Source organism: Chinchilla lanigera, unplaced genomic scaffold, assembly GCF_000276665.1.
Source record: "Chinchilla lanigera isolate Chin_1 unplaced genomic scaffold, ChiLan1.0 scaffold00211, whole genome shotgun sequence".
NCBI classification, from domain to species: Eukaryota; Metazoa; Chordata; class Mammalia; order Rodentia; family Chinchillidae; genus Chinchilla; species Chinchilla lanigera.
Window position 1 is genome coordinate 196,130 of NW_004955612.1, and position 18,792 is coordinate 214,921.

General features: G+C 38.1%; 1 protein-coding gene across 9 annotated transcripts in view; it reads left to right on the forward strand.

Moving 5' to 3' along the window:
- The window catches only part of Ttll5 (tubulin tyrosine ligase-like family member 5), a gene marked incomplete at its 3' end in the record, with an annotated part of 241,514 nt that overhangs the window by 86,388 nt on the left and 136,334 nt on the right, over nt 1-18,792 (forward strand). For all 9 annotated transcript variants that reach the window (XM_013510126.1, XM_005414950.2, XM_005414953.2 and 6 more), the window contains 3 exon segments: nt 5,149-5,262; nt 5,473-5,564; nt 16,115-16,177. In XM_013510126.1, coding sequence (XP_013365580.1) covers nt 5,149-5,262; nt 5,473-5,564; nt 16,115-16,177 — 269 coding nt within the window.

Sequence of the window (18,792 nt, forward strand, 5' to 3'; positions counted from 1 at the left end):
TCTTTTTTGTCTTTTTGAGACAGGGTCTCGCTATGCAGTTCAGGCTGGCCTTGACCTGACTTTGTAGGCCAGGCTGGTCTCGAACTCGTGACGATCCTCCTGCCGCAGCTTCCTGAGTGCTGGGATTATATTATTATATTTCAACCTTCTCTTTGGTAACCATTTTTGGTCCATTTCTACCCAGATTTATTGATAATAGTCCTTCATTTTCTTTTACTTGGTAGCATTGTTTCTAAACTTGATTTTTACCTTTTGTTTTTTAGATGGCAAAGACAGAGGACTTGTAAATTGAGCAGTTTCTAGTTCCTTCGCTTTTTAAAGAAAATTCCTAATGAAAGTGGCATTGAAGATTTTTATTTTTTGTCTTTGTTTTCTGTCAAGTGGGTTTGTTCTCTGCCCCCTAGGTACAGGATTGCTCACCTTCATCCATGTTCTTCATCGTGTCAGGATCCTCTCATGACTGGTACTTTCCAGCTTCCCTTACACTGGGAAGAATTTTCTGGATTAGCACATTTCTTACTGGTTTGAAAGCGAACACATAGCTCCTTGTCTCAAAAATGTCACATTCTCAGTTCTTCCTTAGGAATACCGGGTAGCTACTTAAAGCATTTCTACTCTGGATAGTTTTCTGAATCCTAAATTGTACTCACAATAATTTAATATCGTTTGATGCATTTTGTGTAGTAGCATTCTTACCTAGACAGTAAGTCAGCAGCTTAAAATTGATGTAGCCACTTCCAGTTTAAATTGTTACATTCCCTAGCCAGTGCAGTGGTTCTGTTTCAGTTTAGAGGAGCCTTATTTCCTTTCTCCATTGAAATATGTGACTTACTATCATATCTGCCTCTCAGAGAACGCAGTCACTGTTCCGCAAGTCAAAACCATAGAAAAGCTTCTGTTTGGGCTGTTTTGCCCTTGCTTTTGGTAGTTATGGTGACCTTCAAGTGACTGTGTTTCTCATCCATGTCTCTAACTCCAGGTGTATCCCTTCCTTTCTCAGACCTCTCAGGTGACAGGACAGAGGTCCTAATTCCACCTCCCGCCCCGGCAGTCCACACCTGTGTACACAATTGCTACAGCTAGATCCTGGGCTCTGAATAACAAAGGAGTCCTTGTGAATGACAACAGCAGCATGGGAGACAACTCTTTGACAGTGATTGGCAGAGAAGTTTAAGAATGTTGAGTGCTGACTCATTATTATAGCCTGACATAGTGATGCACGCCTGTAATCCCAGTACTCTGGGAAGCTGAGGCAAGAGGATCAAAAGTTTGAGCCCAGCCTGGGCAACATCAGGAGACTTTACCTCAAAATTAAAAATTTTAAAAAAGAGATGGGAGTGTAACTCATTGCAAAGGCAATGCATTTAGTACCTAGTGCTAACAAAGCAAAACAGAACAACAACAACAACAAGAACATCAAACCTGCATTAGGTTAGCACTTGAGAGGACAGTCACAATATCATATGCCGCCAGGTGTGATGGTGCACACCTGTAATCCCAGCACTCAGGAGGCTGAGGCAGGAGAACTGCTAAACATTCTAGGCCAGGTGGGGCTACGTAGTGCGTTTAAGGCCAGCTTGAACTATGTACCAAGACCCTGCCTCAAAAAATCAAAACCAAGCAAATAAAAAATCATATGTCAATTTGAAGGAGCCAAGAATATTAAAAATCACTTTTAAAAAGTCTCAAACTGGAAGTACTTGTTAGGGATCATTCAATAGTGATTTGACCTGTGTTCTTACAAATACAATCACATATTCCCTTAAAACTATACAAATAGGTACTGATTATGTCGTGAAATATTTTTATTGACCTTTTAACACAGATTTTAGTTTATCAGCACTTTTAAAGGGTGTTCTTGGACCAGGCATGGTGGCGCACACCTATAATCCCAGCACTGTGGAGGCAGAGGCAGGAGGATCTTTGTGAGTTTGAGACCAGCCTGAGCTACAAAGTGAGTTCAAGGCCAGACTGAACTGCATGGTGAGACCCTGTCTCAAAAAGACAAACATAAATAAATAAAATAAGATAAAGTAAGTGTTAATGCTGGGCGTGGTGATGCACACTTGTAATCCCAGCACTCAGGAGGCTAAGGCAAGAGGATCATTGCAAGTTCAAGACCTGCCTGGGCTACAGAGTGAGCTCAAGGCCATCCTGAACTGCATAGTGAAACCCCCATCTCAATAAGGCAAAAAAAAAAAAAAAGAAAGAAAGAGCATTCTTTCTACTCTAAAATGTGTACTGAAATATCTTTATTACATCATTAAATGCATACTTATGCTATCTTTCTTCTTACATAATTTGACATGATTTTGAAGTACCCTTAAATAGCACCAGGTAAGAAGGCTGCTTGACTTGGGATAATTCATTGCTGGTGGTTTTACGTGGCTTTGTGATCAGGCCATGCTGTCTCATGTGAACTAGTTAAGTACTTTTTTGGCAAACAATAAGTAATGTGTGACCATGAGAAAAGCCTCAAATTATCCATTTATTTTGGCTTTTCAAAACTAAACTCTAAATAATCATCATACTTTAAAGAGTTTTTAAAAATGGTTGTGTTACTTATATTGGTTTCCTTCCTAAATCTTCAAACTTCCCTCATCTTTACCCTTTTTTTCCAACACTTGCTCTTTAATATATTCCCAGAGATCGAAGGGAATTAAAATGTTTCCAAAATCTCTCTGCAAGTTATAGTTCTAAACATGATTGATCTGTATGTCAGCACATTCATTCATTTATTTGTTCAACAAATATTTATTGACCTACTGAATGCCAACTGCTCTAGCTGTTGAATGTACTACAGTAAAAGCTAAGTGGTAACAGTTGCTGCTTTCACATGTTGCTTATATCTGTTCTATCCTAGGTTTTTTAATGCCTTATATGTCATCATGGAGTTGGCTCTCAGAACATTTAATTTTTTAACTCCTAAACTAGCTTTGAAGAGTAGTATGTATTGGTGTTCCTTCTTTCAAAGGTGAAATCGTTTGTGAATTGTGTACACAGGTATATTAGTCTGTGTGGGCTGTTATAACAATGTAGCATTGACTGTGTAGCTTAAGCAACAGCAATTTTATTTCTCACAGTCCTGGAGGCTAGAAGAGTCCAAGATGGAGGGGACAGCCAGGTAGACTTCCTTGCAAGACCTTATCTTGCCTGGCAGGTGGCTGCCATCTCATTGTGTGCTCACACCTGGGGAATCGAGCATGTGGGATGAGCGAGCTCTCTGGCACTAATCCCATTAGACCAAGGCCCTGTGCTCATGACTGCATGGCATCTTGGTGTCCTCCCAGAACCTCATTTCCAAATGCTGTCACACGGGAATGAGAGCTTTAAAATACAAATTTAGGAGAGACATCATGTTGTTATGGTTTGTGTCTGTATGTCCCCCCAAAGCCTCATGCTGTCATGGGGCAGGCTTTTAGAGTTTGATTGATTATGGGTGTGAGAGCTACACCTGCCCTGGGGTGGATAGTTTGCATATGTAAGGGCGAGGAAGAGGCTGCTTGTGGCCATTCCTCCCTTTTGGTGCTTGCTGCTTTTGCTGTGTTCTGCCGCCATGAGCTGTAGCCCTCTGCCATGTGCCACTCTGCCTTGTAACCTGCCAAGTACGGACTGAAACCTCCACAAACTGTAAGCGAAATAAACTTTTCCTTCCTTAATTTTGGGTACCAGGTATTTTGTCCCAGCAACAAGAGAAAAGTAACCAAGACACATGTCCACAGATGGTCTAAGCAGAGAAAAAGGCAATAATAGCTCCTAACCATGGAGCAGCTACTTCTCTGTGGTTGAAGTTTCTTCTAGGAAGCTAAAAAAGGTCTGCACCCATAATTCTTGAATTAGTTCTCTCTTTTTTTTCTTTTAAATTTAAGTTTTTATTAGTTCATGCTTGCAGTGCTTTTTTGTTGTTGTTGATGTTGTTGTTGTTGTTTTTGAGACAGGGTCTTGCTATGTAGTTCAGGCTGGGTTTGAACTCACTGTGTATCCCAAGCTGGCTTCGAACTTGCAGTAATCTTCCTGCCTCAGCCTCGTCAGTGCTGGGATTACAGCACTGTGATTACCTCCACACCCAGCCTGCAGTGCATAATGATTACGTTCATCATGAGGGAATGGTGCATTTACATGACTCATCTTAATACTTTTTACATCTCCTCCTCATCTCCCTTCTACCTTCCTCCCTCTTTTTTTTTTTTTTTTTTTTTTTGGTCTTTTTGAGACAGGGGCTCGCCATGCTCCTGCCACCTGAGCCTCCAGAGTGCTGGTATTACAGGTGTGCGCCACCATGCCTGGCCTTCCTCCCTCATTTCTTCCCACTTGGTAGGTAGGTCTTGTTTCTCTCAGTCACTTCGTCTGTTTCAGGACTAGTAGGTATGCTTCTTATCACCTGATGACTTCCTTCGCTACCTTCCTATTCTTTCCATAACACCAAACCACATAAAAGTTTTGTACTCAGATGGTGCCCCGGTCATCATGCGGTGGCTACAGTCATCCAGGTGATCCATTGGGACCATGATGGTGCCCCGCTGGGGCACTGAGGGCAGCCAGCCTCATGTTAGGTCTTTTAACGTGCAGCAGCCACAGTGTTTCCTTCAGGGTGGCCCTTGTCACAGCTTTCTTCTGTGTGACAGTAGATGCCTCTGAGTCATTATTCTCCCCTCAAGTTCTGAAATGGCTTATAGCCCAGCTTTTTTCATCTTTGGCATAGGAGACTTTTCCTTGGTTTTGTGTCTGAGGTCTCAGTTCTCTATACTCTTTCCCCAGTTACAGTAATAAATGCATATTTACTTTTCTGTGAAGCTGTTTCCAGATTTTTTCCACTATCCTTGAAATACTGTATGTTCTTTAAACCAAGGTTAAGAGTAAATACTAACTTAGTGAAACATCTGGACATCATTTTTTTTCCCTTCTTGTTTCTCTTCCATGCATAGTGTTTTTTCCTGTGTTGTTTTCTCTTTTTGACTTTGAATTTACTAGTTCTCGTCTGCTGGCCAGGGTTGCAAGCTAAAAGATTAATTATAGAAATTGGAGTGCAGGCTTGAGCTTGCACTTGTTAGGAAAGGTAATAATGTTGAGGAAATCAACAGAGGGAAATACGGAAAGATGATGAAAACTTTTTGTATTTTTAATTTGCTTTTCCTTCCTTCCCCTCAGCGGTCCCGCCCACTCTCCGCCAGTGACGCAGAAATGAAGAACCTTGTGGGCTCAGCCCGAGAGAAGATGTCTGGGAAGCTAGGTGGCTCCGTGCTCGGTCTGTCCATGGAAGAGGTAACGATTACCCTGCTTCAGGCCCTGTGGGCTAGCACAGGATTCATGAAAGGTAGTGACTGATGGGAAAGATTCATGAGAAGTTTCTTCTCAGAAATCCTGTTAAATGGAAAGAATTCTTCCCCTTCATGCTTTAGTCATGTTCTTGTCCTATAGCTGCATGGATTTTAATTTTCAGAGCAGGTACTCATTGTCTCTTCCTCCATGTAGATCAAAGTTTTACGGAGAGTGAAGGAAGAGAATGATCGGAGAGGTGGATTTATTCGCATATTTCCTACATCAGAAACGTGGGAAATTTATGGGTGAGGTGACTACCTTTTCTTTTTCAGTCTATACTTTTAAGTCAAAACACTATCAGCCTCCCCGCCACCCCGTGAGGTGCCTTTCTGTTCTGTTTATATTACCCAACCCAAGAACTATGGGTAACATCAGGAGTGCTACCCACACCCTCCTTTTTTAAACAAGTTTAATTTGGTTCATTGTTGCCACCCCCAACCACTTTTAGTACCCTTCCCCCTTTCTAGCTCTCTACTACTGAGCTATACCCTCAGCCCATATCATGTGCTTATCATTTCCTTGATTGAAAAGTTTTTTTAATAATTCATATGTATACCTGAGCAATACGTTATTTATTATTAGTCATCACTGGGGTCTCATTACATGCAGTTAAATATATCTATTTTAAGTTACATTTTGCTTTTGTTTTTTGAGATGGGGTCTCGCTATGTATTTCAGGCTGGCCTGGAACTCACTATGTAGCCTAGCCTGGCCTGGAATTCCTGCCTCAACCTCCCAAATGCTGGGACTCCGGGTGTGCACCACCATACCCAGCTTAGGTGTACAGTTTGATGATGATTTTGACAGATATAAGCACCAGTGTAACTTTTTACCTCCATCAAATTATAGTGTATTCTGGCTCCAGGCCTTGCTGAACTGTTCTTTATTGCTGTAATTTTTCTAGAATTTCATGGAAATGGAGTCATATAGTGCATTCTCTTTCGTATATAGGGTTTTTTGTTTGTTTGCTTTTAAATCTTGGTGATTCTGGGATCAAACACAGGGCTTGGAACATGCTAGGCAATCTCTCTACTATTGGACTGTACCCTCAGCCCTGTGTTTGAATTCTTTTGTCTCTTTTGTTTGGCATAGTTTGTTTGTTTGTTTATTTGTTTTTTAAAGAAAAGGGCTTTGTTCAAACCTGGCTGACTTAGGACTTTTGAGATTTATTTGTGATGTTGCATGAAGCAGTTATTCATTCCTTAATTTGTTTATCTGTTTACCTATGTGGACCACTTGGGGTGTGTCCAGTGTTCAGCTATTGTGAAGAAAGCTACTGTGAACACATTCATTTACAATTTCCTATGTGCACTTTATGACTTCATTTCTCCTGTGTGAATAGCTAGGGGTAGAGTAGAAGGGCAGCTGATAAGCAGTAGTATTATTTTCCATTTTTACCCATGTAGGAGACCTTCAGATAGTTCTCATCCTGCCAACCCTTAGTATTGCCATCCTTTTTAAACTTTAGGCAGTTTAGTGTATCTCTGTAGTTTTAACTTGCTTTTTTCTGAGGAATAATGATACTGAGCATCTATTCATATGCTGTTAACATTTTTATCATTTTATTATTGTGGTTAAAAGACTGATGCTTTTGATACAAGTCCTTTGTTAGATATGGAGTGTTTTCCAAGTCTGTGGCTAGCTTCTTCATTTTTCTAGCAGTAGCTTTTATTAAGGTTTAGGAATGTTGTATTTTCTAAGAAATCTTTGCCATCTTCAAATCTGTAGTGCTTTTACTGTGTTTCTTCTGAAAGTTTTGTAATAGTAGCTTTTATAGCAGGCCTTTCGTTGTTCTGAACAAAATGTTTAGTGTATAAATTTCCAAAGTTCCTCTTCAGTGACATACCAGTTTTGATCATTGTGTTTTTGCTATTATTCCATGTAAAATACTCTCTCATTTCCCTGTTGATTTTCTTTTTGGCCTATGAGTTATTGAGAAGGATGTTGTTTTAGTTTTCAAATATTTGGGGTTTTCCCAGAAATATTATTGTTACTGATTTCCAGTTTATTTCTGTTGAGGTCAGAGAACATACTTGGTATAACTTGTATATTTTTAAATGTATTGAGATTTGTTTTATGGCTCAGGATACAATTCACCTTGGTAAATGTAACATGAATATTGAAAAGAATGTGTGTTCTGTTGTTGGATGGAGTGTTTCACAGATGTCCGTGGTCATGGAGACTGACAGAATGTTGTTCAGATTCTATCTTTACCAATTTTATTAACTGTTTAGAGACTAGTATTGAAATCTTCAATTATAATTGGTGAACTTTACAATCTCTTTTTGTTTTTTTCAGTTTTGCTTTTTTATGTATTTTGAAGCTCTTTGTTAGGTACAAGTGCATTACACTTGTTAGACCTTCTTGGTAAATTAATTTCCTTATTGTTAAGAAAAGTTTATCCCTGATAATATTCTTTGTTCTGAGGTCTAACTAGCTGTTGTTAATGTACAGTACTTTGGCGGTTTTTTTGACTAATGTTGGCATGGTATAATTTTTCCATGATTTGACTTTCATAAATTTTTTAATGATGGATAAAATTTTATGTATTGGTCATGTACAACATGATGTTTTGAAGTAACTATACGTTGTAGAATGGTTAAATCTTGCTTAAACCTAGCTAATAACAAATACACTACCTCACATAGTTATCATTTTTATGGTAAAAACACTTAAATATTTTTGCATTTTTTCAAGAGTAGACATATTGTCATTAACCATCTGCACCATACTGTGTAATAGAGTTCTGTAACTCATTCCTCCTGCCAACCTGTGATTAGTGATATACCCTTTGAACTGTAGCTCCCCGACCCTTCTTCCTCTGCCCACCCCACTTCTGTGATGCCAGGTTTTTCTTGCACATGTGAGTAAAATCATGTTGTATTTATCTTTCTGTACCTGCCTTATTTCACTGATCTCCGTGTTCGTCTGTGTTGCTACAGATGACATGATTTTCTTTTTTTGTGGTGGAACAGTTCTGTTTTGTACAGGGTCCAGGGTAGTTCCTGAAGCAGAGATAAGAAATCTAAATCACCCTACCTGTAAAATAAGTTTGTAGGTTCACTGAACTCCATCACAGGAAAAGAATTTTCAGGATACGTTAATAAGAGGCATAAAGGGATTTATTAGGCAGAAAGTTAAAAGTGTACACTCAAAGAAATAGAGTGCAGTCCTTCATGAGAGAAAGGAACATTACTGCCTGGACCTGGGAAAATTACACTTCTCTCAAGGAGGGGGAAACCCCAAGAAAAAGTGGTCCACCCCTCAGTAGGGTACTGCCCATCTTGTAGGTATGATCCCAGTCCTTTTTTTCTTTTTCTTTAAAATGTATAATAGATCTCTTAAACTTTAGGCATTCTTTCAATTCTCTCAACCTGTTCCTTTATCTTGGTATCAAGTTCTTGTTCTTTACTTCCTGAACTAAGCCAATTTATGGGTATAAAAGCCGTAGATGATCAGATGGGTCTGGAAGGAAAGGAGCCTAAATTTAATCAAGGGAATGCCCAATATTTATATCGTTGTGTAGCTTCCACTGTGTCCCAGAAGTTGCAGTCTTCTTAAAAGTACAATTTTTAGATAGAATTTCCTTGTCTCCTTTCTACTTAATTTTTTTCTTCTGTCCCACCTCAGTACCACATTATCCATTCATTTGTCAACACTTAGGTTGATTTGTATGCTGACTACCGTAAGTAGTGCTGCAATAAACATGGGCATAAAGACAGTTCCTCCGCACGCTGATTTCATTTCCTTTGGATTTGTACCCAGTAAGAGATTATGAAATCATATGGTAGTTCTGGTTTTAATTTTTTTGAGGGACTTCCATACTGTTTTCCGTAATTGCTTTACTAACTTACATTCCCATCAATAGTGTATAAAGGTTTTCTTTTCTGCATATCCTTTCCAGCACTTGTTATCTGTTGTCTTTTTGGTTTTGGTGCTAAGGATCAAACCCAAGGCCTCATGTACTTGAAGCATTTGCCTTGTTGCAGAGCTATCCTCCCAGCTCTAACAGGAATGAGATGATATCTCAGTGTGGTTTTAATTAACATTTCCCTGATAATTAGTGATTTTGAGAATTTTTTCTTTATCTGTTGGGCATGTGTGTCTTCTTTTGAGAAATGTCTAAGTAGGTCCTTTACTTGTTTTTAAATAGGATTTTGTTACTGTTGAATTATTTGTAACATAAAGTTTTGAGATCCTTATGTATTTCAGATATTAACTCCTTATCAGATAAATAGTTTCAGAATATTCTCTCTGATTCTGTAGGTTGTCTCTATTGTTTCTTTGCTGTGCAGAAGCTTATAAGTTTATTGTAATTCCACTTGTTTATTGTTCCCACTGATTTTGAAATCATGCCCCAAAGAAATCACTGCCCAGAACAATGTCATGAAGCTTTTTCCTATGTGTTTTTCTCTAGTAATGTCACAGTTTGAGGTCCTACATTTAAGTCTTTTTTTCTTTTTAACTTAATGAAAAAATTTTTAAAGTTGTACATTTAAGTCTTTCGTTCATTTTGAGTTGAGTTTTGTGTGCTTGTTTTGTTTTTAAGTTTCTTGAGACAAAGTCTCATTCATGATCCCCCTGCCTCAGTTTTTCAGGTGCTGGGATTACAGGTACGTATGTGTCTGACCCTTGAGTTGATTTTTTTAAATAGGTGAGAGATAAAGATCTAATTTCATTCTCCTGCATATTGATATCTGCTTATGTAGCACCAGTTGTTGAAGTGACTGTCCGTTCCTCATTGTGTGTTTTGGGCACCTTAGTTGAAACTCAGCTGCAAATGTGTGGATTTATTTGGCTATTTTGTTCTCTCCATCTTGTTTTAGTATGGCAGTACCATGCCCTTTTGATTGCTGTAATTTTGTGGTGTATTTTGAAGTCAAATAGTATGTTATGGTTTGTGTCTAGATGTCCCCTTGCAAAAAGCCTCATGCAGTCATGGAGTGGGCTTCCAGAGTTTATGACTGACTCATGGTCCAATGCTGGGATTATGGGTGTGAGTGCTACACCCACCCTGGTAGCTTGCATACAATATAAGGGAAGGAAAGAGGCTTGCTCTTTCCTGCTCCTCCCTTGTCCTCTTGCTGCTTTTGCTGTTTTCTGCTACCATGAACTGTTGCCCTCTGCCTTGTGCCACTCTGCCTTGGAGCCAGCCGAGTATGGACTGGAGCTAAATAAATCTTTCCTTCCTTAATTCTGAGCATCAAGTATTCTGTTCCAGCAACGAGAGAAAAGTAACCAAGACATGGTGTAATGCCTCAATTTATATCATTTGCTCAAGGTGGCTTTGCCAATTGAGTGTCTTTTGTAGATCCATGTAGATTTTATAGTGTATTTTCTATTTCTTAAAAAATGTTATTGATATTTTGATAGAGATTGTATTGAATGTGTAGATTGCCTTGAGTAGTATGGTCATTTTAATAATATTTATTCTTCTAATCATTATCTTTCCATTTATTTGTATTTTCTATTTTTTTCATCAATATGACATAGTTTCCAATGTAGAGATCTTTTACCTTCCTTGTTTTCTAGGTTTTTTTTTTTTTTTTGGTCTTTTTGTTTTGTTTTGTTTTGTTTTTGTCTTTTTGAGACAGGGTCTCACTATGCACTTCAGGCTGGTCTTGAATTTACTTTGTAGCCCAGGCTGGACTTGTACTCACAATGATCCTCCTGCCTCAGCTTCCCAAGTGCTGGGATTACAGGTGTGTGCCACCACGCCCGGCTCACCTTCCTTGTTAAATATATTCCTGAGGGGTTTTTGGTAGTTACTGTAAATGGGATTGTTTTCTTGATTTCTTTTTCATATAATTCATTGTAGTCTATCAGAAGACTACTGATTTTTGTATATTGATTTGGTATACTGCAACTTTAGTAAATTTCTTTATTAAATCTAACAGTTTTTAGTTTAGTCTTCATGGATTTCTATGTTGAGATTATATCATCTGCAAACAAGGAAAGTTTAACTTCTTCCTTTGCAATTTGATGCCTTTTATGTCTTTGTCTTTGTCTTGGTTACTTTTTTCTCGCTGCTGGAACAAAATACCTGACACCCAAAATTAAGGAAGGAAAGGTTTATTTCGCTTACAGTTCGTGGAAGTTTCAGCCCGTACTTGGCAGATTATAAGGCAGACTGGCACATGGCAACAGCTCAGGTGGCAGAACACAGCTAAGCCGCAAGCACACACACCAGGGCGGAATGGGGGAGGAATGTCCTCAAGCACCCTCTTCCTCTCCCTTACATATGCAAACTATCCACCCCAGGGCTGGTGCAGCTCTCACACCCTTCAAACTCTAAAAGCCTGCCCCGAGACCGCATGAGGCTTTGGGGGACACACAGATATAAACCATAACAGTCTTGCCTAATTACTCTGACTAGGTACGACTTCTTATACGTTGTTCAATAGAAGTGGCAAAGTGGGCATCCTGTGTTGAAGAAAAAAGCTTTCAGCTTCCAATCTAATGTTAGATTTTTAGATTTTCTATTTCTTCATAATTCACTCTTAGTAAGTTACATGTATCTAGGAATTTAGTCCTTCTAGATTATCCAGTTTGTTGGCATATGTTGTTCCTAGTAGTCTCTTATGATCCTTTGCATTTCTGTGTTACCAGTTGTAATATCTCTTTTTTCATCCTTAGTTTTATATATTAGAGTCTTCCTTCTTTTTTTTTGGTTTTTCTCCGGTACCGGGAACTGAACTCACAACCTTGCGCTTGCCAGGCAGGCGTTTTGCCACTGAGCTAAATCCCCAGCCCCTTCTCTCTTTTTTCTTTATTTCTCTAGTTAAAAGTTTGTTGACTGTTTTTTCAAAAAACTATCTTTTCATTTCATTCATCTTATGTATTAATGCTCAAATGTCCATTTCATTTATTTCTGCTCTAATCTTTATTATTTGCTTTCTTCTGCTAGTTCTGAGTCAAGTTTGTTCTTGTTTCTCTAGTTCCTAGAGGTGTAGCATACATTTTTTTGAGGTCGTCTTTTTTTGTTGTAGGTGTTTGCATAGTATGTGTTTTCCAACTGTTTTACCTTTAGCTATCTGTATCATAGTTGTGGTAGGTTCCTTATACTGTATGGTCTACATTTTTAATGAGAATATTTAGAGTATTTACCTTTTTTTTTTTTTTTTTGGTACCAGGAATTGAACTCATGATTTCACACTTGCCAGGCAGGCGCTGTGCTGCTGAGGTAAATCCCCTGCTAGAGCATTTACATTTAATGTAATTCTTCTTCTGGTAGAAATTTCTATGCTATATTACTGTTTGTTTTCTATTTGTTGTATTTTTGTCCCTTTTAAAAATTTTTTCCTACTGTCTTTGGAATAATTTCTCCTGCCTCTTTCTTTACTTTTTTTTTTTAGTGATACTGCTCTAGGGTGACAGTATACATGTTTTATTTATCATAATATCATTTTCTTTTTTTTCTTTTAGGACAGGGTCTCGCTATGTAGTTTAGGCTGGGCTGAACTCACTGTGTAGCCCAGGCTGGCCTTGAACTCATGATGATTTTCCTGCCTCAACCTCCCAAGTGCTGAGATTACAGGCGTGTGCCACCATGCCTGGCTCTACATAATGTTATTATCAAATAATAATATACTATTTCATGTATAATGCAGGAACTTTGCAACCTCTATATTCTCATCTTCTCTTCCTGTCCTTTGCATTACATCATTATACATTTTACTGCTGCATAAGCCCCATAATACATTCAGTTTTTCCTTTAGTTATAATTTAAGCAAATTTAAATATAATCAAAGTCTTTTATATTTACACAAGCAGTACCATTTTTCTTTATTCTTTTGTGTCAATGCAGGTTTTCATCTGATTTCATTTTCTTCAGTCTGAAAAACTTTGTATTTGTTGTAGGCAGCTCTAATGACAAATTCTCTCTACTTCTCTTAATCTAAAAAAACTTTTCATTGTGTTTTGTGTTTTGGGTTTTTTTGTTTTTTTGAGACAGGGTCTTCCTGTGCAGTTCAGGCTGGCCTTGAGCTCACTTTGTAGCCCAGGCTGGTCTTGAACTCAGGGATCTCCTGCCTCAGCCTCCTGAGTGCTGGGATTACAGGTGTGCACCACCATGCCCAGCTTTTGTTGTTTTTTGAGACAGGGCCTCCCTGTGCAGTTCAGGCCGGCCTTGAACTCACTATGTAGTCCAGGCTGGTCTTGAACTCACGGTGATCCTCCTACTTCAGCCTCCCAAGTTGTGGGATAACAGGTATGTGCCACCACATCTGGTAAGACTTATTTTTATGTTTGGTTTTTTTTGACTAGTTATGACTTCTAGGTTGGCAGTTTTTCTCAAGTTCTTTAAAAATATCTTTCAATCATCTTCCAGCTTGCACCTTTCTTAGGAGAATCTGTAGCAGTTCTTAATCCTTGTTCTTTTGTGCGTAGTGTCTTTTTTCCTGCTCTGATTATCTCTTCTGTTGATTTTCAGCAGTTTGAGCGTGGTGCACTGTGATCATTTTCATATATCTTCTGTTTGGGATTCATTGAGCTTCTTGGACTGTAAATTTATGTACAGTTTTCATCAGATTTGGAAAATTTTGGGCCATTATTTCTTCAAACTTTTTTTCCTAGTTCTTTCCTTTCTTGTACCGGGATTCTGGTTGTACTTTAAGTTGGTTTCTATTTTACCACAAGTCTAGCCGTCTTCCTATTTCTTTAGACTTTTTTCACTTCTAATTCATTTTGAGTGATTTTCTGTTTTTGTGCCTTAAAGCCATTCATTATTTTGTCTGCAGTGCCTAATCCTCATTTAATTACAGTGAAATTTTCATTTGAGATATTTTATTTCTCATCAGTAAAATTCGCAGCTGTTTATTTTTGTCTTCCTTCATTCATTTTTTATTATCGTCATTTCTTTTAGATCTTGTGCATATGTTGTAATATTTATAGTAACTTTTGTTTATGGGTCACATTTTTGCTATTTCTTCATATTCTACGGTGATTTTTTGATTAACTACTAGACATTGTAAATGTTACACATTGAGAATTTGGATTTTATTGCCTTTTTAAAACCCTGCTGATATTTTGAAGCATTGTTAGGGTTTATTTAAAGTTATTTGTAGGTCTAGGATAGTTCCACCACTAAAAATTTTTTTGGGATGTCTGTTAAGTGACCTCATGTTCAAGAAAAGTTCTCCATTCTGGCTGGTGAGTCTCAGTTTGCTGCCATGTATGAACTCCAGAAATTATTGCTATATTGCAGTGCTTCCTCCTCTCCCATGCATTGCTCTGGAAATTCTAGCTGTTTGTTACAACTTTGATTTATTTCATTTTTTGAGACAGGGTCTCGCTATATAGTTCAGGCTGGCCTTGGACTCACTATGTAGCCCAAGCTGGCCTCAAATTCACAGCATGCCTCCAGCTTTAGCCTCCCAAGTGCTGGGATTAGTGACATGTGCCATCACACCTAACAGAATTTTGATTTCTGTCATCTCATCTCACACACTGTTGCGCTCTACTTGAATTCCCCCTTTCCTGCATAGTCTGGAAATTGCAGAAAGGCCAAACAATACCAGGGGCATACTTCACTTATTTCCCCTATCAGGGATCACAGTCCATGCTGCCAACTGTTTAATGTCTAAAAACAGTTGTTTCATATGTCTTTCACACTTTCCTAGCTATTTGTGCCAAGGGAGTAGGTCTTGTAACAGTTATCCTCTCATGGGTAGAAGCAGGATTCTCTTGTTTAGTTTTAATTGCTTTTGAACTTTTTCTGAACTAATGGCATACTCTGTATACCTTGCCTTTTTCATTAAGCATTATGTTACTAAGATTCATATTGTTGCATACACCTATAACTCATTCCTTCTCAATGCTTTATTGTACTTTGCTATGTGTTTATACTGCTAGTAATTTTTCTCTTCTCCTGTTGATGGGTATCTGACTTCTTTCTGGTCTTTGCTCTTAAGCACAGCTATGCTATAAATACTTTGCTAAGTGTCTCCTGGGTGTATATCTAGGGGTGAATTGCATCGTGCAGCCTTCCTAGAAGAGCAAGTTCACTCTGGGAGACAGTATGTGACAGCATCCTCAGGCATGAAATGAAGACAGGTAGTTCAGACAGGGAGTCCTCTGCACACATATGGAGGGTCCTATTGCAGAAGGCTGTGTTCAGCAGATGGGCTTGAGCTGCTGCTTGGTGTGGAGAGAAGGTATAGTCAAAGGCAAAGGATCTGTGGAAGGTGTGGTGTGAGGCGACTCCATGGAGACTTCCTGGCAGGACCAGTGTTGGACAGCTGCGTGGAAAAGGTGTGCATGAACTGTTGGTACAGATGACCCAACTTCTGAAAGTATGTGCTTCCTGCAGTGGACACCAGGGAGCCACTGAAAGCTCTCCAGTTGTGGGATAACATGACTGCAACAGTCACCTAACTACATTCTCATGCCCTTTATGCATCCATGTGTGCCCAAGCTTTTCATGACCTCTTCCATGTATATGATTTCTTTTTATTTTTCAGTTTTATTTTCTGAATTTACTATATCACCTTCTCCTAATCCAAGAAATGCTGCCCCTTTTTTCTTCTTCTTATGTTTGAAATTAAATCCTTTTTCCTTATTCTTATTTTATTCCATTTCTGCTTATTTCATATTTTAAAATTTTGATTTGAGCAACTATCTCATTTTCCACTTTAGAAATAGTATATTTCAAAAAGAAGGAAAGAAAGAAAGAGCATATTTCTTTAGGAATGATGTATAAGTATCCTGTTATTGCGCTTTGTCCATAGTTTTATTTCTGTTTTTTTCCTCCTGAACTAAGCTTAGGAGGTAACTGGTTTCTTTCTTTGTCCTTCAGGTCCTACCTTGAACACAAGACCTCCATGAACTACATGTTAGCAACCCGCCTCTTCCAGGACAGGTGGGAATTTACTGAATTTGTAAATTTAGGGTTCAACCATAGGACTAGGAGGAAGTATACAAGGAAGGAAAGAAGCTCTATAAAAATCTTCATGTAAAACTGATAGAAAGGGCCTTGCAAAATATAATATAACCTTATTATTCTTTATTATACCTTATAATATAATACCTTATTTTCCAGAATTTATCCCAACTCAGTCGTTTCTAATATTTTCTTTTTTCCAGTACTGAGTATTGACCTCGTGTGTCGTTTTCAAAAACCAAAACTTAAATCATAAAGCTCTCTGAGCCATCTTAACACATGCCCGAAACTTTGTTCTTCTTCCAAACAAGTTCATGCTCAGTGCTTTTTTACCTTAGGCACAATTTTATCAGACATGATTATCTGGTTTTCTAAATAGAAAAGATTAGAATTACCAGGTCAAAACAACAAAAGGGGAGGTAATTCACAAAAAAAATGCAAGATTTGTAAGAAATGACAGCTGATAATACTAGGGAAAAGTGAGAAAAGAAGGAGAGTAGACACTGCTCACAGTCAGGAACAACTTTGTCTCATGTATTTTGTGGGAAGTTGTGACTGCCCTGAAGTACAGTTCAGTAATTGATTATAAAAATCAGGTACTCTAGTTAGTGAAATTTATATTTGAGAATATGTTTTACTGTTTTTGAAGGGCCCTTACGATAGATACCCATATTGGAGCCATTTCTTGCAGTTTCATGATCTATTATCAGGACACTCAGAGCATTTAATTCTTTCTCTATATTTTTGGTAAATAGCATTAATTAATTATATGTGTAGCTTTTGGTGAGATTTTTGGATTTACTCAGAAGACAGAGTCTTTCAGATCTTTATATATAGCTTTGAATTCTTGGGTCCTGTTCTTCCCTCTGTCCCCCAAAAACTTTGACAAAATGTCTTAGTTACTTATCTCTTTTTGCTAAGACAAAATATCTGACACCCAACACTAAAGGGGAAAACGTTTATTTAGCTCACAGTTTGTAGAGGTTTCAGTCCATAATTAGCTGGCTCCAAGGCAGGGTGGCTTGGCAAAGGGGCATCACAGAGGAGAACCAGTTCATGGCAAGCAGAAGACAGCAAAAGCAAGCAAGCAAGGGAAAAGACAAGTCCCTTATATTATATTCAGATTACCTGGATTAGGGCAGTGCCAAACCAATCGGTGCACTGATTTAGTAATCACACACCCTTAATCCAGCATCACATACTATATTCAGCCACCTCTGAAAAAGCCCCACCTATGATGACCAAATGAGACTTTGAGGGGAACGTCTAGACACAGCCATAACACAAGATTTATCTTTTGAATTCAGATACTTACCAGGATGTCTTATGGTTTGTCATTTTTTAATACTTTGTCTTTAGAGGAGTCCCTTCATTTTAAAATTTTAAGTCTTTTCACTATGGGAAACATTCCCCTTACTGTCTACTTCCTCTCTTGTGGAAATTGTTTTGATATATTTTGTCTATATCCTCCACATTTTTTACTTTTTTTCATGCTCTTATCTCCTCTATGTCATTTCTGCTTTATGTTCTCAGAGACTTCTTTTTTTTCCATTCTTCAGTAGTGAGGATTGAACCCAAGGCCTTGCAGGTACTAGCAAGTGCTCTGCCATTGAGCTATATTCCATTTCTTGGAGATCTCTTCAACTTTGTCTTCTGTACCTCTAAATTGGTCTTACTATTATGAGAGTTCAATTTTTTATCTCAGTATTAATATTCAAGAATTATTTTTACTTTTTGATTATTGTCTTTATTTTATAGTATGTCTTTTCCAATTTCTTTGCCTTTGATTGTTTAAACTTCCTTTCAGCCATCTGCATTATATTACTCCTTTGTATTCATCCAGCTTGTTCATCTTGTTGTTTCTAGTTTTTACTGCTACAAGTCTACAAATACTTGGTGACCTTCGATTGTCCATTCATATTTAAAAATGACAGACTTCTTTCTTAAAATAGCTCATTGGCACGGGTTGACTCAGGGTATGTAGGTCTGCTTCTGAACTGACAGGGACTCTGCTTGCGGTTGGATCTTTCCATACTTGAGCTTCCTATGAGGGGGAAGGGAGGGCACAGTGAGTAAACTGGAGACCATGTGCTACCAAAATTAGGAAGCATTTCCTTTGGGCAGGAGAACAATAAAAGTTTGAGATATAATAATAATAAATATATATATATATATATACACACATATACACACACACATATATATATACAGATATATATATATTTATGGACATAAGGCCTAATAACTACCACAATGTGAAGAATGAGTGCTGATATTATTTTGAAATACTGTGACAATTTTAAGTAATATAAAGAAAAAGAAAGATATGTTTCTGTGGAGAATGATGCTGCACTAATCCACTACTGAGGATGGTTTCCTACCTGTTATATTGAAGGAAATTCTAAATTCCAGTTAGAGGACATAATTGTCTTATCCATGTTGGTATACTCCCTGCATTTTTTCTTCAGGTTCATTAACAACTCTGCTTTATAAAGTATTACAAAAAATTTTGATTAAGAAAGCATAAATTCCCCCCAAGTAGCAAGGAAATGCCCTCATGATCTACTCTTGCCTACCATTTTAGCCTAATATCT